Source organism: Ostrinia nubilalis, chromosome Z, assembly GCF_963855985.1.
Source record: "Ostrinia nubilalis chromosome Z, ilOstNubi1.1, whole genome shotgun sequence".
NCBI lineage: Eukaryota > Metazoa > Arthropoda > Insecta > Lepidoptera > Crambidae > Ostrinia > Ostrinia nubilalis.
The window spans coordinates 5516351-5537073 of NC_087119.1; the positions used below are offsets into that span (position 1 = coordinate 5516351).

Genomic DNA, 20723 nt, shown 5'->3' on the forward strand with positions numbered 1-20723 from the left:
GTGTGCTGGAAGAAATTTCTTTTTAGAAATAATCTTTTTGTAGGTGAACAATAAACTATAAATAAATAAATAAGAATGACGTCAATTTCGAAACACCCCCCCCCCCTATCTATCATTTACCGTCATCCGCAGACCAACCCCCCCCCCCCCCCCCCCCCCCTAATTTAGAATGACGTAATATATGGACGGCCCCATATCAATTTTATCACAATACGCAAGAGGTCTTTTGTGTGTTGTAATTAAACATACTTTTTTGAGTAAATAACACTATTAAATGTCTGATGTAATGAATTTTGGACTAAATTCCCCTCTGTGTGACACGCAGTGCAAGGTTCTGTAAAATAAATGCGGCTTTTCAAAGGCTAAACTGTATTGCAAAAACCATACGTGTGAATTTATTCAAATATTCCCATTTCTTGCATCTTAGTGTTGGTGGTAAGAAAATATAAATTAACTGAAAATGCTTAAAGTTTGTTAAAATCGTAATCTTTATATTTGCGCAACACGTTGTGTCTTTATCATCTAGTGCACCTAAGGAGGTCTCTTCCGGGATTAGATAAGAACTTCCTTTTGTAATTTTAGCATAAGTCGCGCACTTTGCGTTTATTTGCGAACACATTGTACAAATAAGCTATTTGTAAATATTTAGATAACAGTGCTTCCTATATTAATATTTTCCTGAGCCGGCGTTAGTAAAATAGATTGGAGAAAGTGGAGAAATAAATGATAACTTATTCATGTATTCATTCGACTACAATAATTCAATAATTTGTCTGTTAATACAAGACACGTGACATTCGAATACATTGTCTCACGTTTTGTCGCGTCTAGAATCTCATTTGTGTTTTTCTGAAATGTGTACCTACACATTGCATACCTATATATTCAGGGCTGCGATCAACAGATTCAGACAAAAATGACAATAAATATTACTTAAAATCTTTTAGGCTATTAAAAAACGTAAAGCGTCACTCTTAAGGAACCTTTACATGTCTCAAAATCTTTTTGCCCGACCAGCGCTTCGGTACAAACATTTGGCAAGTGCTGAGAAGAAGTGCCGCAACAAACTTACGCCCGATTCCTATATTCAATCCTTGTCCAAATCCGGATTACAATTACTGTCAAATTGAATTCAGTTTTAGATTAGATTTCCAAAATGTTCGATGCATTTACACTTTGATATTGTTTAAATAGTCTTATAAACAATATAAAAATGTAAAAACATCAAAAACCGCAGATATTTTGGCCAAAAACATTTTAAAATTTGACAGTTGACAATCCAAATCCGTCCAATTTGGATTAAGATTAAATATAGAAATCCAGCATAAGTCACCACAGTCGAAGAGTTTCGTATATAGCGGGGGGGCCGGGGTGGCATGGCTACTGATGTTGGGCTACTGATTTGAAGATGATAGTTCATAGTGCTAGCTTGTATACGATTATACGGATCCCCTCCTCCCCCCGACCCGGACCTGCCTGGTACTCCGATCTCGTCTCTTCGAAGGCGAACTTCGCCCGGCTGCGCGAATTTGCGTACGGCTGGCATAGGAGGAGGAACGCTAGCGCTGCACGGCACCAGATGGTGTCATCCGTGGAGTGATTGTCAGGCCCCAGAAGGGGGATAACTGTATCATAGGGACAAGGACGTAGATAAATAACTTGTAGGGAGTCAAGAAGTGTGGCGCGGTGGAGTGCAATCTGCCCTAGACAGCCGCAATTCCGCGCATACCTCCCGCGATTCGGCCAGTATAACCGCAAGGTTGGTATGGCCATGGGTGGTGGTGGGTTGTCCCCCCGCCCGTAACATGGCATATCAGGGGCCGTGCCCTGAAAATGGCCCTAGGTACGCCAATGAAGAGTGTTGAAGGGACCCTATAAAAATTGTGTCTTTCGCAGGCCAAGACGGATGGATCCGAGGCAGTGACCATGCCCGCACACTTTTCGAGCCTGAGTCCGGCGCCGCCGCCGCCGCCGCCGCCGCCTGCGCACAGCCCGGCATCCAACCCTAGCCCCAGGTACGGTTTACATTTTTTACATCAACTTACAGAGAAAACACAAATACAATTCATAACAATTAAATACATTATTACCAACTAGCATTTTAAATGTGGATGTTTTAAAAACATTCAAACATTCAATTGTTCGACGCTGCGTGCCGAGCGTATTGCGCCTAATTTTAGTGGGGATTTTACTTTGGGTGTCACGAACAATTTGACGCTGATTGTACACCCACACGCATAAAGTATTGCCAGTAAAAGATTGTTATTGCTCTGACGGAAGGTTCATGACCTCCGTTTGTAATGTCGTGATGTAAGCAGTTTGTCAATTGTCAAACCTGGTTATGATATTGTCTCAAATGTCACAGACATTTGCCGAGCCAGGACCTTCGATTCTAATATGTTGTGCTGTGTCAATAAGGATGTTTCCTAGGTAAAAAAGCAACAGTTTTAATTAGTCTGTCAGCTAACTTATCAAAAAATACTGGACACGTATTTTTCACTTTATCAAACTAATGAAAATTAAAAGAGATAAAGCGCGCCAAAGTTCAAAAGAACAGGCCCGTGACGTCAAAGAGTGCTTAAAAGTGCAGCACTTAGTGACGTAGCACGGAACTTCACCGCACTATAACTTTGTAATTGTTTTGATTAACAATTAAAAATGTCCAATATTTTTTGATATTAAAATTGACGGACTCTAATTTTTTTTAGGAAACTAGTTGTGTCATATAGATGACCCACGATGAACTGTCCCACCAAACTCAATGACCGGGGGGCGCTACCATCGTTCAACTATATCGTTTCCAACATGGCAAAAATCGGAACCAGCGATCTGGTATTGACGGTGGCACCCCTCTGTCAATGTCATGGATAGGACAGTTCAGTATTTTGGAACTATAGTATCTATCTCAACTGTCACTGTGTACCTCTCAGGCACCTGCCGAGCCCGATGCCAGGTCCCAGCGGCATGAATACAGCGTCCACAATTCGCTCGCCCCAACCTCCCCCACAGGTTAGTTACAACATTGACTTTACGCTTCATTGTGTATCAGTTCGTATCAGTCTTTTTTAATGTCACCGAAAATATTGGCAGATACAAATCAAATAATATCCTAAAGTTCCCATGTAAAATCAAATTTGTGTCTGCTAGTATATTCAAATTTAATAATTTGCATACTCAGTTTAGCTCAATCACAGATTTTATTCAAAAATATTTTTGACGCATGATTTATTTTGATTTAAAATCTTGAAAAGATCCTATTACTTATTCACGATTAAAGTATACAGTTTGGTGAAATGCTTCAGCTTTGCTTCCGTTATTAATTTTATATGAGGCAACGCTTTGGGGTTCAATAACAACGCAATTTTAAACGCTTCGACTTATTTCAAGAAGGATCTTTGGGTCAGCAATAAAATGCGACCTGCTTTTTAAAAATATTATATTTTCATCTATTTTTATTTATTAGTAAATCCATATTTAGCTGCTACGACTCATTTTACTTAAAATATGTTTTGAATCGTCTCAAAAATGTTAAAAATTGAGTTTTAGTAATTGAGTTTGTGGACAAAACGTCACAAGTTTGATAAGTAAACTCAAGTTACGATGAGCTGCATTATTGTGTTACCCTCAACAGTTTGTTTGCATCCACGAGTGTGTCGTCACGATTTGAGTTTTTTAATCTCTTCTAAAATCCTGTAAAGTACCTTTATTCTAAGGACAGACAAGTTCTGTTTATTAATTTTTATATTATATCTATTGTTTTATTGTTTCCGAGTTCATTTGTCTAAAAAATAATATTTTAACGTTATTTGTTAGGTATTTCTAGGGCTCACTCATTTGGATTACCTTACATGAACAACGACATTAATTCTAACCAGCTCGTGAGTGTTAAAAAGAAATATGTGTTCCCTAGTTTGTCGCTTAACAGCAAGCATAGAGTTGGATTTTTATGACGTGATCTAAAAATATGGATTGCAATAAACATCAATTTTGCAAACCTGTAATAAACCTGCGAATTTGATTATTAGACTATTCTACACTTGAGATACGTTTTTTTTTGCATCTAATCAATTAATTTCAAATGCATAATATTCCTCAAAACACATAAGAATTCTATGTAATCTATATACTCAATATTTAATGTATATTTTAGATCTGAGGCGTCCCAAGATTCGTGCAGTCAAGACATAAACATGTCATTTTCTGTCCTACTGATGATGATGACGATGTTCTGTACACTTACGATCACGAAATAAAAATCCGACCTTAGCATGATGTACCGCGGCCGCTTGACCCTACCGTGTTAACGCTAGCTAGTACTAATAGCGTGGGTTGTGTAGGCCGGGAAGGAGCGCAATGTGCAGGGGCATAGGTCGCTGCTCGTCTCCGTGCCCTTACCGTCTACCAGCCATGGACTCAACCTCTCGACGCACGCGCAGGTTCCACCATTACAGACAAGGGTTATTGGCATTTTCATATTTGACAGCTGCAGTTGCTAACAAACAAAATACTAACGATCAATTTATTAGACACTCGATGTTGTATGCTACCACTGTTTTGATTGCTTTTATTACTCAACAGTCGATCTCTTACATTTAAACGCCACTGATTATGGAGTTTGTCCATTCAGTAATTTATATACGAGTGTTTATCACTACAAACTGTAAGAAAGATTCAAAATACAGTGGCAGGATATTTTCAGACCTACGGTGCGGAGACTGTGTCAAATTCATAGAAAAAGAAATCGATTAGAGATCTATTAGTTACTTTAAAACACTAGATGATTACCTATATGATTTCAAGACTGTGATGTGTGTTCCACATCAGGGTCTTTTCCAATAATTGGCTTTTTAACCGAAATTAAAAGGTGCCTTTGAAACTAATGGTTCGCACCGTACGTGTCGTAGTGTCTATAGAGCCGACGGATGTACACGCAACCATCGCGAATGGTAGGATACAAAGAGAAAAAAGTGGCTATTACTTCTTACCAAATTTAAATTAGGGATTATATTTTACCACATTATCAGCAAGTCAGAACTCAACCAAATTTTAGTACCGCATTCGGCTTCCCAACATTTTTATCATATTTATTTATCAGTAGATCATGTTCATAGAGGGACTAGACGGGTGGTTTCTTTTTAACACTTCATTACTAATATCCACTAGATTAGTATCAAATTGAGAAACACATGTTTTTTATTTGATTTTGTTTCCGTTTCCTTTGTGATTTCATTCATTGCATGTATTTTTACATTTCGTTATAATCTTTTACCTCGTTGTGTGTACATGCGTGTCCTTTGTATCAGTCTAATGTGATAGTTATCCACGATCCAACTTCTATGATAACATGGCGTTCCCCCAAAAATGCTTGTTTGTGAAATGTTTTCCATCACCTGAACTAATTATTTCATTTGATTGTCCAACGGCATTGTCACTAACATGAGTATAAAATATGTAATTTATTTTAGTATCATCAGGAATACTTTGAACTATTTTGACGATTAAAATAACGCATACAGATGACCCACGCTGAACTGTTCCACCAAACTCAATGACAGGGGGGCGCTACCATCGTCCAACTATATGGTTTCCAACATGGCAAAAATCGGAACCAGCGATCCGGTATTGACGGTGGCGCCCCGCTGTCAATGTCATGGACAGTTCAGTATTTTGGAACTATATCAAATTTGATTTAAGAGGATGTCATGTTAGCATAGAAAAACTATGTTAAAGGTATAAAGTATAATTATACTTTATACGTTAACTTACTAACACACGCTTACCAAGCGGGAGAGCGTGTGCGCATGATTTAATTACTTCAGTAATTTTGCTTAGCTTCCGCCATTACAGAATTTAAGTTAAATTATATTCGATTGAACTCGTGAGATGTGCAACTGTTAACCCAGTATTATATTCAAATCTTGGCCATTATAAGTGTCATTGTTTTGACTTGAAAATTATATCAGTTTGTCTCGGAAACTGTCGCACATCTACCGGGGTCACTATCTTAGCATATTTTATTCGGGAGAAGTATCACTATCTATCAGTTAAAACTTGATCAATAATTTAAAGATAATATATGTACCACAGGTGTATTTGCATGCACAAAACAATAAAAATCTGATTCAAGTTATTGTCTTTAGGTGTTCCGTCCAATAAGATTCAATCGATACTGTGCCCGCTCTTGACTTGAAGTCGTATTTTTGAAACATGTGAATCATTCCTTGCTAAATTAACAGTCTGTTAAAATTGGTATAATCTTCAAAAATACGCCTCATGTACATAAATAGAATAATATGGTTTAAAACATTGTCTTAGAATCTCATATTTTAACTGAAATTATTAAGACTTCTCCTTAGTCATTGTTTGAACCTGATACACAATAACCAAACATATAATACTATGTAGTAATTGATTTATTATGTACATAATAGGTATCCGCTGCCTCAGACTTGTCGAGGCTCTCCCCTCACATATTCCATCAACCGCAGAAGCTGGTAAGTGTAATTTTGTTTTATTTCTATCATTAATGTGCCCGCGACTTCATACGCGGGGTAACTCTCACAGACGGGCCAATTTATGTATGTTCAAAGTATGTATGGAATGCGTTCAGTCCGTATTCATTGGTTATCTATACCTATGTAGGAGTGTAGGTATAAAAATGTGCAATAAATAGCTACAATAATAGAAAATATCGACCCAGATAAAAAAAACAGAAGTCACTATACGAGGACTTAAAAGGACTATTTAAATGTAAAAAAAAACATAATGAACTTGAGTTATTATTATGCAACATTATTACATAATTTACATATTAACATTGTTGGCTTCAGGATAGTTCAGAAAAAAATATTATATGGCGAAATCTTAATTCCGAATTGTATTCTCTCACGCAAACTAGAAAAGTAATAAACCGAAGGTGTAGATTACACTATCAAAACGATAAGCATTTTCTAAGAACTTCTAAAGATAAAAAATGTAGGGAACACTTTAACACAATACAAGACCCCTAGGGGCACACGCAACTGTTGCAAGGGCTTAATAGGGTTACCGCGGCCTTGCTGTAAACTCATACAAAACTACTTTCCAATTTAATGCGGCAGTAAAAATTGTTTTAGAATCACCAGCGAACTTTCTAGAACATTCCCCTGTACATAGTTACTTTATTACGGAACGTAACTGTTTATTTAAACAACGGACACTATTAACTTATGACAAAAAAGTAAAGCGGCGTGTAAACTACGAAAAAAAAGACTGTACATTTTTGAAAAATATAAACAATCCTAAGACAATAAATTAAAAAATCGTGCGTTCAATTCTTAGAACCGTATCTTCTATTGCGTCCTATCCTAGCAAGTCGCAAGCGTACCTGCGCGTTTTTCTACCTGCTCGTCTCCCTAAAGCACGGTGAAGTTTAACTGTATTATAATTTAAAATAGAACCTAGTTGCATTGAAATAGAGTCGGTTCGGGTGTGAAGCGGCGAGTGGTAGCTTTAGGCGTGCGCAGACGCACATGTGCGCCTCAGTATAGCACCCGCGGCCGCGTGGTCAACATCTGCCGCAAACATTTGGCGCTCCTATACTTATCATACCCATGCCGATATTACCGCGATGCCGCGCGCTAACCGCAAGTGCTCTGCCCTCGGCGTTGGTATGAATCCACTTCTAAATACACGTTCGTATTATTCCAACACGTTTTATCAAGCGCAATGGTAAGTTTATAAACTTTGTTAACTTATCAAAACTTACTAAAACATACAAAATGCACTTTCGATATTGATATTGTGTAGTCATAATGCAAAGTAAATAATCCACGCCAGTGTTTGATTGTTGTGTTATCGTTAAACTGATAATATGTCTGGTTATGTTAGTGATTTTATTATCCTGCTTTTGACGTTTTTAGTTATTTTGTGTTGTTTATTTGGCAAATTCTGTGTAAATGATAATTTAGTTATAGTCCAGTCAATGAATGCCTTAACGACGGTGTAGAGAGAAATCCGTGGAACACAATTTCTGACCTCGGGACTTTATTTAGCCTAGTTAGGTGGTGAACATAGCAAAAGTCCCCGCCCTTAGCCCTTGAGCCGGCGGGGAGAGGGGGGTTTAAAGGTGCCACTTTTCGGTTTTTCGCTTAATCCTCGGAAACTATGCGTCCTAGTGACATGACTACTTTGAACCAAAAAAAACATATTCAATTTGCTACAGGTGAGATAGACAAGTTTTTCTATAAATTGTATAGTTTTCGCGGCATCTGCTCTAGAAGGTCTGTAATATTGGAAATTTTATTTTTGTCTTACATGTTCCCATCAGGAGAAAAACGACTAACACCCGTATTCACAAACATTACTTTGAGGCCTCATAGTGCGCGTGGACGCACAGGGTCCCAAAAACCTATTCATAGACGATACTTCAGTGGTGACAAGCACTATGCATCCCTTAGAATGAACGCAAAGCTAAGGTAGCCAGGGAGCTGTATTACGCAACGCATAGTGTCTATTTACGTCAAAATTTTTAGGTTATTCTCGTTTTTGAGGTTTGTTTGCTTTATTTATGGTTGTATTCGATTAATATCATCTTACAATGGATTACAGTAGTGAAGAAAAATTTGATAATTATATCAATGAGCAAAGTAGAATAAAGTACCAGAAAAGTGATACGGGATTCCCAAAATCCCTTTAATTATTACAATTCAGACGAATTTAGTTTAGATTTTCCAAAGATGGGGTACTTTTCTGAATACTCTTACCACTGATAAAAGAAGACCTGAGGAAATTAACTGCTAGAGGCCTTCCAGTGCCACCTACATAATGTATCAGTTGCTAGTGGCAAATAAAACATAAAATGTTTAATGAAGTTTTATTTTCATCAATCTTCAATGTCTAATTTAATTTTATGTACGAGTATTTGTAAATCATAAATCTTTTTTTCATGTTCTAACAAATTATTTTCTCTTGCTATCAATTTTTTTTCTCTTTGTAGCCCCAACTCGTGCAAAGCCTAGTCTTGTTGTATATTATTCAATGTGGTGCGTTTGATACTTGTTTCTGTATTAATCTTCATTCTTGCTACTACTAATCTTAATTTCTTGATACCTGAAAAGCAAATTATGAATTGATTTCCTTTGAGTAATATTCTGCTTAGTTATTCCTCATAAATCTACGTACTATACATATATTTTAAAAACATTACTTACTAGTGGGTGTTGAGAACGTTTGATTGATTCCTGAGAAAGTTCTTTCATTCTTTGGGTCTTTAAATTATTCCAGCAGCTTTTCAGTTGATGTGTGAGCCTTTGTGAAACATAAAATATGGTTGAGAATTGTAAGCCACTGTTAGAGTTTCCCAGGCCTGCTTCGTCAACTCGATATTTTAGAGAGGATAATAATATGCTTGTCTTCAATAATAGGCCTTTCTCTTATTAAGCTACAATCAGCAGCTCTCTTTCGGAAGAAGAAAACGGCAGCTTTTTCATCTGAAAAATAATGATTGAAACATGATTTTCACTATTATTATTAATCGAAATATTCATACAAACCTGATAGTTGTAGTTTTATCCATATTTATTTATATTATTTAATTCACAAATCCACAAAATAACGACACCTATAAACCGTTGCACCGTTTGAATGACAGGAATGTCATGTCAGTTAGCGGAGTGAAGTGCGTAACATAAGCGAACCAATCACAGAACTCTATTCAACTCTCTGATTTTGCATAGTCAAGGGTCGTTTAAGTATTGTTTATGAATTGAAAGGCTTGTCATATGGAACGCATTGAGAAATGTCTCATTTCGCATAGCGTTGCTGCTTTGCATAGGTAAGTATCGTTTGTGAATACGGGTGTTAATCAACATTGAGCAATCATTCTAGACATGCGGGAGCATGTTAAGCTTAGTTTCTGCGAGGGGACTACACCGTGCGTATATTTAGACGAATCACTTTGAGCCACTTTTGACTCCTCATCACTCAAAAACTACTGTGCATTAACACTTCAAATTTGGCTCATGTGTTGAGACTTGCAAGATATATATATGTACATCAATTTCAAATTTCATAAATATGCCTCAAACGGTTCTTTAGGTATTGACGTCCAAAAATCGATATTTAGAGCACTAAAATCTATCTATCACATGTAAAATGTTAAAAGGACATCATCCATTTTGGTCCAAAATCAAAAGTGCCGGCCAAAAAATAAAAGTGCTGTATTCTGATAGAATACGTCCGCCTTAGCATTTATTACTATGGCACCAAAGCTGTAGCACCACTGTGCATCGTAGTATTTGAGCTCTAAAATATATGAAACGACTGACTTTGATCTCAAATACTACGATGCACAGTGGTGCTACAGCTTTGGTGTCATAGTAACAAATACTAAGGCGGGCGTATTCTGTCAAAATACAGCACTTTTATTTTTATTGGCCGACATTTTTGATTTTGAACAAAAAATGTATGAATCGTCGATGAATTTTAGATCTCAAATACTCGACACACAGTGGTGCTACAGCTTTGGTGCCATAGTAACAAATGCTAAGGCGGACGTATTCTGTCAGAAGACAGCACTTTTTGTTATTGGCCGACACTTTTGATTTTGAACAAAAAATGTATGAATCGTCGATGAATTTTAGATCTCAAATACTCGACGCATAGTGGTGCTACAGCTTTGGTGCCATAGTAACAAATGCTAAGGCGGACGTATTCTGTCTGAACACAGCACTTTTCTTTTTATTGGCCGACACTTTTGATTTTGAACAAAAAATGTATGAATAATCGATGACTTTTAGATCTCAAATACTCGACGCACAGTGGAGCTACGGCTTTGGTGCCATAGTAACAAATGCTAAGGCAGACGTATTCTGTCAGAATACAGCACTTTTTTTTGTTGGCCGGCACTTTTGATTTTGGACCAAAAATATATGAAACGTGGATGATGTCCTTTACTGGTTTTTTATTTGCTCCTTTGTATTTACATAACTACCTTTCTGGATGCCAAATTTGAACCTTCGATGTCATCTGGAAGTGGTTAGTTAGGTTTGGTCTATAGGTCAGACATGTAGATTTTTGGACGTCAATATCTAAAGAACCGTTTGAGGCATATTTATGAAATTTGAAACTGATGTATATCTTGCAAGTCTCAACACATGAGCCAAATTTGAAGTGTTAATGCACAGTAGTTTTTGAGTGATGAGGAGTCAAAAGTGGCTCAAAGTGATTCGTCTAAATATACGCACGGTGTAGTCCCCTCGCAGGAACTAGGCTTAACATGGTCCCGCATGTCTAGAATGATTGCTCAATGTTGATTTAGTCGATTTTCTCCAGATGGGAAACTGTAAGACAAAAATAAAAATTTCCAATATTACAGACCTTCTAGAGCAGATGCCGCGAAAACTGTACAATTTATAGAAAAACTTGTCTATCTCACCTGTAGCAAATTGAATATGCTTTTTTCGGTTCAAAGTAGTCATGTCACTAGGACGCATAGTTTCCGAGGATTAAGCGAAAAACCGAAAAGTGGCACCTTTAAACCCCCCTCTCCCCGCCGGCTCAAGGGCTAAGGGCGGGGACTTTTGCTATGTTCACCTCCTAACTAGTCTAAATAAAGTACTGAAGTCAGAAATTGTGTTCTACAGTTTTCCATCTATAATGCTTTATTGACTGGACTATTACTTATTCTATTAATAAGCAGGAATTAATTAAAATGTAAAATTTAATCGTACCCGTAACACGATATGTGTTTGTTATTATTATTATTATAGGTTATTATTGATTTAGGTACGTTTAATAAACAGAAATAACACATATTATTCCTCAAACCCAATCATTTACCTTTTGTAAAGTGATGATAAATATGATTATTCTATTTGGTATTCACCAAAACAGCTTGTTTGAATACTCCTATTTGCATATTTAAATGATAATTTAAATTGTTTAAATTCACGTTTATTTGCCAAAAATAACTTACTTCATTTGGCAGTTACTTAACATAAACACATTGTCAAGAGTAGTAGGTTTTTGAAGAGAAAATAGCGTATCCTTAGTTGTGTAGTTGCGGAAAGTAATATTTAACGTAGAAATAAAAGCTCTTTCATACGAGAATTTAAAAAAGCTCCAGCAAACGGGTTGGGCCCAGGCAATAGTTTTCAGCAACCGTTGACCTATTATTAGCACATATCCTGCTTTTTAGGGATTCACTCTGTAATTGCAGAGTATGTGCCATTTTTCCCTATATAAAAATACTTTGCATTGTAGGTTACGCTATTCGCTAATAATATTGTGTTATTAAACGTCACGCAATATGGTCGAGGGGGATAATATGTATGTTATTTTATTGTCATTACAATAACCCACAAAAGAGCAATCGGACGTGTATAATTTTGCGAATAAGTTGAATAAAGTGAGTCACCCTTCAAGAAGTCCCAGAGTGATAGCCAATCCGCTAACTGATAATGATAACCATTTAAAGTGAGGCCTTAAGTTTATGAACAGAAGTCGCACCGACTTCAGTCCAAACGTAGACGACCTCGAAGAAACATCTCACAACTCAACAACACATATTACAGTAGGCAGTGCTTCAAAAAATTGTGTAAATAAAGACTAACTAGTGAGGTGAGGGTGCATAAGAAATTGCTGTTTTTTTGCTCAATTTGCAAACAAAACGTTTGAAATGGGCGTTATGATAATAGCTCTTCTTTACTTCTGGGATCTTCAAGGTCTTTGAAAGATGTTTGTCGTAACGTGAACGTGTTGTTTTTCAGGCGGCTATGGAGCCTAGTATGTCCAGTCACATCCCGCACAACGTTCCCGGCCGCTCGGCGTGGGGAGGTCTAAACGTCGCCTACGAGATGCAACAGGATCCCAACAAGCCAGGGTAAGTGAAGTCACTTAAAATTGATTGTTTCTGTACGAGAAATTGCATGCGATTTATTCCCATGGTTTGCAACGATTCCTTTGAACAACTCCGCAGGAAGCTCTTGAGTCGATGTCTGTAATAAGATAATGTTGAACTCATTCCAACCCGTCCTCGAACCCCGCTGTGGGCAATTCAAACTTTTTTTTAAACATGACCTGCTTTTTGTGAGACAATTGGTGCAATTGTCTGTAGTATTATTTATTTTGTATTTAGTCCACGACAATCAACAGCAATTCAAACTGTTACAATCGATTCAATACCAGAGAATGACAACAATCTATTCGAGAACAATTTTATAATAATTGTTTGTAATACATTGATTTGTTTCTCCAATTGTTGTTGTTTTCTAAAGTAGATATCTTATCACTGTTGTTATATGTTTTTTAGGTAATGTGCACTTTTTATGTTGAAAAGCCCGTGAAATATTGCTAAGCGAATTTATAGATCGTTTCATCCACGAAGACGTTCTCCACCATTCTTCCGCTAATATTTGAGTGTTATCGGTACACGCTAAGTCATCCATGAGTGCACACGAACACTACATAATGACGCTCGGATTGATCGGATCAAACTCCCAGCACACCCAAACATTGGTGGGGCGCGTCTTTGTCGAAGAAACGATCTATAGCGAATAAGCCAGTGTTACAGTGCGTAAATGAATTTATCCTGAAACTGATTGCCCTGCTTGAACGTAATTATAGGATCAGGAAAAATGTAAATTGTTCAGTTGTGTCGCGCTTAGCGTATGTTTATTCTCAATTTGCTGGCATAAGAGCGGTTACCTAAATACATTTGGCAGGCGTAGGACGTTGCGGGTTCAAATCCCGTTTAATACGACGTGTATTCTAGACTCCTTTCTCTGAATCTGGAACAAAAGAATTGCATGGATATAATTAAAATTGCAAGTAATTTAGGACAGAAGAAAATATAGCGTAGCTCATGTTAGGTTGCATTTGCGAGAAAAGCGTAATTGTATTTGCATAATGCATGTTTTATCAACTTTTGTGTGTTACTGGGAGCAGAGCGTATAGAAAAATTAAATGAAAATATACGTAAAGATTAAATGGCCACCTGGTTAAATGGCTCAACCTGTGGGTTCAAATCCCACATGGTTCGAAATGAGTAAAAAAGTATTTATAAATTACTATTGCTATAGCGTAAACATTGTTTTGTTTGGAGCAGCACCTGTATCTGATCTGCAAAGAAAAATTAAATAAAAATTTAAGTAAAGAGTAGGTAAATGGCCACCTGGTTAAGTGGTTCATCCTGTGGGTTCAATTCCCGCATTATTCTAAATTACTAAATTAAGCATTTAAATATTATATTGCTATACCGCAAACTCCTTAGTTTTGAGGCAGCATTTACAAATGGTGTAATATGCTTAATTAAAAAAGAATGCTGGCAGGAATTGTACAAGAGCTTTATTTTTATTGGGATCCGTGGTGTATGTTGGGGATCAGTAATGATGATGATGATGGTGGTGGCGATGATGATGATGTTGTAAACTCTAATTTTAGAATAAATATAATGTGTATGACGCTTATAGCAACTCTGCGAGCTTTGCGATATGATTTCCTTTTTTTGCTATGCAAAATTATAGTCTTCAGATATTTCCTATAGCTAACTATTTTTTACTGTAGGTTTGTAAATATCTGGGTTCAAATTCTGAAAAAAAAAAATATATTGAGTCCTCTTCAAACTATAACGATATAATTACAATATGCGTAGTAATTATCCGTGTCAGCAATGGAATAAGCGTTCATTGACATCTTATTAATATGTGTCAGCGAATCTAAATGTTTACACAGCACATTTTGTCATCCGATCCCGCGTTGCAGAAAATGTAGCGTGCATGCACTTTACTATTGCGTTTCATTCGTTGTTTAACCGTGCAAGATGAGTGAGCTCCTGCGTTACATTTTCGACCGTTTGGCCAACAGAGTGAGCGGTGTGCCTGGTACCAGCAAAGACATCAACCTGGCAGGTATACCGATGCCGCCGGCCGCGATCCGGACGAAGAAACGCGCGGCGATGGCCGCCTCAGTCGTCAACATGGCCACCGCGCCGCCGCCGCCGTCGCCGATGCGTGAGTCTTTTGTCTTTTTACTTGATTGTGTGCGTGAGCTTCCAAGTTTTTGTTGCATTTCGCATGTTGTTGAGCGTCTGCTGTGGATTTAGTGTTGAATCTAAACAATAGGCTAGTTGAATCATTAAAGTCGATGTTGTTAGGAATGTGTTTGAAAACTTAACCTTAAGAAATTGAGTAATTTTTCATTTTCATTTCGTAAACTCTTGACAGTATTATACGCAATAAAATACAAAAAAGACACAAAAAATAATGTTTGTGGATAAATTGTAAGTATTTCTCGGAAGTCCCTTATCAATTTAGCACTTGAAAGTTCAAAGATAGTAGTGTTATTTGTGACTTGATAACTATTACTGAATTGACTTTGGCAGAATGTTTATGGGTGAATAGGCAAAAAAGGATAACTTTTCTTTAAGGAACAAGACATGCTTCTGTGTTGTACTATCGTGACGCGAACAAATGAGTCGCTAAAAAGCAAAGAAAACGTATGCTTGCTTTAAATGTTGTGATTTCTATGACGGTGGGTTTAGTATAAATGGCAATAGAGTTGACAAAAGTTATCAAAATAACAAGAACGAGCAAACAATGCTCCAGATCTATGCTCGTTTAGTTTAACTAAACCCACCTTTTTATGTCCAATATTTTCTATCACATTCTAATATTGCCAATATACTGTTTCAAGGTGGTGCATACAAAAATCGACTCAGAGGTGACGAACCTTTCTTATTTCACCACTGTAGATTGTGTTGACTGTTGAATGGGGTGCTGATGAGTGTATTCTGCTTTAGGCTCGGTGACTGAGACCGTGACGTCGCAAAGTCTGGCCAATGTGAGGCGCGCGCCGCAGCCGACGCCGCCGCCTCTGTACCAAGAAACTATAAGAGACTCCCCACCCGTATCGCCGAGTAAGTGATCGTGATCTATTTTTTTTCTCTTTCTCCCCTTGGTGATATTCTTATATTAAAATTGATCCAATTACAGGCCTAATAAGTACGGCCAACGAGAAGCGATACCAAATGTAAACAAACCCAATGTCATGGGTGAACCCGTCTGACTTTGACATATTTTGGCGGGAGAACGAAGCATTACGACAAATACACAAGATGGGAAGAGACAGAATATATTGTCAACTCGACAGTCGTATCGACCTTTTGTATCGCTGCTAGTTGGCCGTACTTTAGAAACGAGTTTGATACCTTATTTTAGAATACAGACGCTTTAAATTTGATTTCCAAACCGTCAAGAAAGAAAGTCTCGAGGCAGTAGCAGAGTAATTTAGTCTGATGTATGCAAAATGGTCATACTCTGAAAAAGACAATTTAGTTTTTATCAAGGCTAAATAAGACGTCGCTGTCGATGGAAGGTTTCTACTGCTAAAATGGCGGTGGCAATGTGGGGAAAAAACGATTTAATGCTTGTTTTAATTCTGGGATACATACCTATCTACCGACAAAAATAGATTAAAGAATACTTTTTATTATAACATATTTTTTTTATTTCCAGGTTCGGAACGTCCGCTGAGACAAAAATTGGACGCTAAGTAAGTATTCTGGGATTATTATATCTTACTAATATTATAAATGCGAAAGTTTGGATGTCTGGATGTTTGTTACTCTGTCACGCAAAAACTACTGAACGGATTTTGATGAAATTTACAGTGTTATTGTTTATAACCCAGAATTTATAGGGTATAATTTATGTCGATCTGTGACAAACTAAATTTCACGCGGGTAAAGCCGCGGGCAAAAGCTAGTCAATTATCGCCAATGCAACGTAACCCTTGTGTTAGCTAAGAATTGCATCTCATGGAATTGGATTGTCTTATAATTATTGAGTCACTACTGTACATTGCTCTTCCGTTCTGTGAGCATACCATGATACTGCGTATATCCAGCAGGTGCCTTGGGCACTGGAATCCTGCGTATATTGAAAGTAAAATAAAATCTTGCCCATATTGGTAGCGTTCTCATAAAGCAGTGTTTTTCAACCTTTTTCATAACACGACCCCCCTAGTATGAAAAAATATTTTGCGACCCCGCGACTGTTCGGTTTTTTTTTTCATGCATTTTATAATGTTAAAAAGATGTTTGTAGGGACCGAATACTTCAATCCATACATTTTAATGCATTTGCATAACTAGTTTTCGCATTTTGTATTATAACTAATGTTTTTTTTACTGAGGAAAAACACTGTCATAAAGGATCATCCTCCAGTGAATACGGAAAGTTCCCAAACATTGTAAAAGTAGTATTTTCAGCCGACTAGGAGTGAACTGCACGGCGCCGCATATGCTGGGCAACGAGCTCAATCCAGAGAGCGGAGCCGCCGCTCGCTTGCAGGAGCAGCTGACGGCCGAGCTGGCTGCGCACGCGGCCGGCGGCGCCGGGCCCGACTCGCTGGTACCGCCGCCGCTCATCAACAAGGCGGCCGCGGTGAGTGACGTCACCTCCACAGCTGGCCCTAGAGCCGCCGCCTGCAGGAGCAGCTGACGGCCGAGCTGGCTGCGCACGCGGCCGGCGGCGCCGGGCCCGACTCGCTGGTGCCGCCGCCGCTCATCAACAAGGCGGCCGCGGTGAGTGACGTCACCTCCACAGCTGGCCCTAGAGCCGCCGCCTGCAGGAGCAGCTGACGGCCGAGCTGGCTGCGCACGCGGCCGGCGGCGCCGGGCCCGACTCGCTGGTGCCGCCGCCGCTCATCAACAAGGCGGCCGCGGTGAGTGACGTCACCTCCACAGCTGGCCCTAGAGCCGCCGCCTGCAGGAGCAGCTGACGGCCGAGCTGGCTGCGCACGCGGCCGGCGGCGCCGGGCCCGACTCGCTGGTGCCGCCGCCGCTCATCAACAAGGCGGCCGCGGTGAGTGACGTCACCTCCACAGCTGGCCCTAGAGCCGCCGCCTGCAGGAGCAGCTGACGGCCGAGCTGGCTGCGCACGCGGCCGGCGGCGCCGGGCCCGACTCGCTGGTGCCGCCGCCGCTCATCAACAAGGCGGCCGCGGTGAGTGACGTCACCTCTACAGCTGGCCCTAGAGCCGCCGCCTGCAGGAGCAGCTGACGGCCGAGCTGGCTGCGCACGCGGCCGGCGGCGCCGGGCCCGACTCGCTGGTACCGCCGCCGCTCATCAACAAGGCGGCCGCGGTGAGTGACGTCACCTCCACAGCTGGCCCTAGAGCCGCCGCCTGCAGGAGCAGCTGACGGCCGAGCTGGCTGCGCACGCGGCCGGCGGCGCCGGGCCCGACTCGCTGGTGCCGCCGCCGCTCATCAACAAGGCGGCCGCGGTGAGTGACGTCACCTCCACAGCTGGCCCTAGAGCCGCCGCCTGCAGGAGCAGCTGACGGCCGAGCTGGCTGCGCACGCGGCCGGCGGCGCCGGGCCCGACTCGCTGGTGCCGCCGCCGCTCATCAACAAGGCGGCCGCGGTGAGTGACGTCACCTCCACAGCTGGCCCTAGAGCCGCCGCCTGCAGGAGCAGCTGACGGCCGAGCTGGCTGCGCACGCGGCCGGCGGCGCCGGGCCCGACTCGCTGGTGCCGCCGCCGCTCATCAACAAGGCGGCCGCGGTGAGTGACGTCACCTCCACAGCTGGCCCTAGAGCCGCCGCCTGCAGGAGCAGCTGACGGCCGAGCTGGCTGCGCACGCGGCCGGCGGCGCCGGGCCCGACTCGCTGGTGCCGCCGCCGCTCATCAACAAGGCGGCCGCGGTGAGTGACGTCACCTCCACAGCTGGCCCTAGAGCCGCCGCCTGCAGGAGCAGCTGACGGCCGAGCTGGCTGCGCACGCGGCCGGCGGCGCCGGGCCCGACTCGCTGGTGCCGCCGCCGCTCATCAACAAGGCGGCCGCGGTGAGTGACGTCACCTCCACAGCTGGCCCTAGAGCCGCCGCCTGCAGGAGCAGCTGACGGCCGAGCTGGCTGCGCACGCGGCCGGCGGCGCCGGGCCCGACTCGCTGGTGCCGCCGCCGCTCATCAACAAGGCGGCCGCGGTGAGTGACGTCACCTCTACAGCTGGCCCTAGAGCCGCCGCCTGCAGGAGCAGCTGACGGCCGAGCTGGCTGCGCACGCGGCCGGCGGCGCCGGGCCCGACTCGCTGGTGCCGCCGCCGCTCATCAACAAGGCGGCCGCGGTGAGTGACGTCACCTCCACAGCTGGCCCTAGAGCCGCCGCCTGCAGGAGCAGCTGACGGCCGAGCTGGCTGCGCACGCGGCCGGCGGCGCCGGGCCCGACTCGCTGGTGCCGCCGCCGCTCATCAACAAGGCGGCCGCGGTGAGTGACGTCACCTCCACAGCTGGCCCTAGAGCCGCCGCCTGCAGGAGCAGCTGACGGCCGAGCTGGCTGCGCACGCGGCCGGCGGCGCCGGGCCCGACTCGCTGGTGCCGCCGCCGCTCATCAACAAGGCGGCCGCGGTGAGTGACGTCACCTCCACAGCTGGCCCTAGAGCCGCCGCCTGCAGGAGCAGCTGACGGCCGAGCTGGCGGCGCCGGGCCCGACTCGCTGGTGCCGCCGCCGCTCATCAACAAGGCGGCCGCGGTGAGTGACGTCATCATCATCACAAAACGTCCAATGCTAAACATAGGCCTCTCCCAATGATTTCCAGATTGACCGATTGGACCAGCCTGTATCCAGCGCATTCCTGCAATCTTTATAAGGTGAACATATGGACCCAATATTGTCATTATCATCTTTTTAGGTACAGTTGTCTGGTAACTTGCTAATAGAAAAGCACTTGGCCTGCATTCCACTTAATCGACATTCGACAGTAATGGTCAAGCCGAAGGTGGAAGCGAGCTTTACCCGAAACCCTCGTCCACAGAGGAACTGGCTATCTGACCTCCAACTGGCGAGACACTTAATGTGGTGATTGGTGGACTTGGTGGTAGCTAGCCAGCAGAACTTAGAACAAGCATCACAGAGGCAGTCACAACACGTCAATTTGTATTTTATAAGAGTCATGGATTATTTATAAATAACTTTTGTTGTTTTCTAAAGCCTGGTCCGTGAGCACGTAGAATTTTGTCTAATGACCCCAAGCTACCCATCCTTATCGCTCGCACGTAATTATATTGCTGTCGCGACTGTGCGACGGGCGGCCACAGTGAGTGTGCGAGCGCGACAGCAACATAATTACGCGCGAGCGATAAGGATTGGGTAGCTTGGGGTCATTGGACAAAATTCTACGTGCTCACGGACCAGGCTTTATCTATAATACGTATCTATCTATTATATCTATTATAATTGTATGTACATATTTACAAAAAAAGTATTTAAGTATGTTTAATCTGTGGTACTCATAATACAAGCTTTGCTTAGACTAGAAGCGTAGTGTAAAATGTCTAGTGATATTTATTTTATTTATTTATCTATTATTTCGCAGAGCGGCGGGCAAGGCCGTGGCACTTCCAGCGCCCAGAGCCTCGACCAGCTGCTGGAAAGGCAGTGGGAGCAGGGCTCGCAGTTCCTCATGGAGCAAGCGCAGCATTTCGACAGTAAGTACCTTCTTATCTTTCGCCATTGTTTGACTTGACTTACTATTCCCATTCCCACCTCTCGTTCCCACCGCCGCAACTCCTGTGTAGACAAGATGAAAGATGTGCTTGAATTGACTTGTTATCCAACGTTAAAAGCTATCAGGGATCTAAATTCGGTATCTTGAAAGATATACATACTGTCCCAAAATTCAACGATAAGCCGGTGCCGTAGTAGGCCAGTAGAATTAAACACAAAAATTGATTAAATCGGAAATAATT

General features: G+C 41.7%; 1 protein-coding gene and 1 long non-coding RNA gene across 2 annotated transcripts in view; one reads left to right on the forward strand and one right to left on the reverse strand.

The window, feature by feature from the left end:
- The window catches only part of LOC135087045 (proline-rich protein 36), a 53628-nt gene that overhangs the window by 20437 nt on the left and 12468 nt on the right, over positions 1-20723 (forward strand). The window contains exons 14-38 of the mRNA XM_063981893.1: positions 1897-2015; positions 2931-3009; positions 4338-4457; positions 6432-6494; positions 12750-12862; positions 14845-14990; positions 15673-15699; positions 15779-15895; positions 16494-16530; positions 17248-17422; positions 17470-17562; positions 17610-17702; positions 17750-17842; positions 17890-17982; positions 18030-18122; positions 18170-18262; positions 18310-18402; positions 18450-18542; positions 18590-18682; positions 18730-18822; positions 18870-18962; positions 19010-19102; positions 19150-19242; positions 19405-19506; positions 20351-20462. Of these exons, the coding sequence (XP_063837963.1) occupies positions 1897-2015; positions 2931-3009; positions 4338-4457; positions 6432-6494; positions 12750-12862; positions 14845-14990; positions 15673-15699; positions 15779-15895; positions 16494-16530; positions 17248-17422; positions 17470-17562; positions 17610-17702; positions 17750-17842; positions 17890-17982; positions 18030-18122; positions 18170-18262; positions 18310-18402; positions 18450-18542; positions 18590-18682; positions 18730-18822; positions 18870-18962; positions 19010-19102; positions 19150-19242; positions 19405-19506; positions 20351-20462 (2419 nt within the window). The remainder of the gene's footprint in view (positions 1-1896; positions 2016-2930; positions 3010-4337; positions 4458-6431; positions 6495-12749; positions 12863-14844; positions 14991-15672; positions 15700-15778; positions 15896-16493; positions 16531-17247; positions 17423-17469; positions 17563-17609; positions 17703-17749; positions 17843-17889; positions 17983-18029; positions 18123-18169; positions 18263-18309; positions 18403-18449; positions 18543-18589; positions 18683-18729; positions 18823-18869; positions 18963-19009; positions 19103-19149; positions 19243-19404; positions 19507-20350; positions 20463-20723) is intronic.
- LOC135087187 (uncharacterized) lies at positions 9029-9568 on the reverse strand. The gene is made up of 3 exons (XR_010260698.1): positions 9534-9568; positions 9192-9470; positions 9029-9090 (listed from the first exon to the last, which is right to left on the reverse strand). It is a non-coding gene; the product is annotated as an uncharacterized LOC135087187 (long non-coding RNA).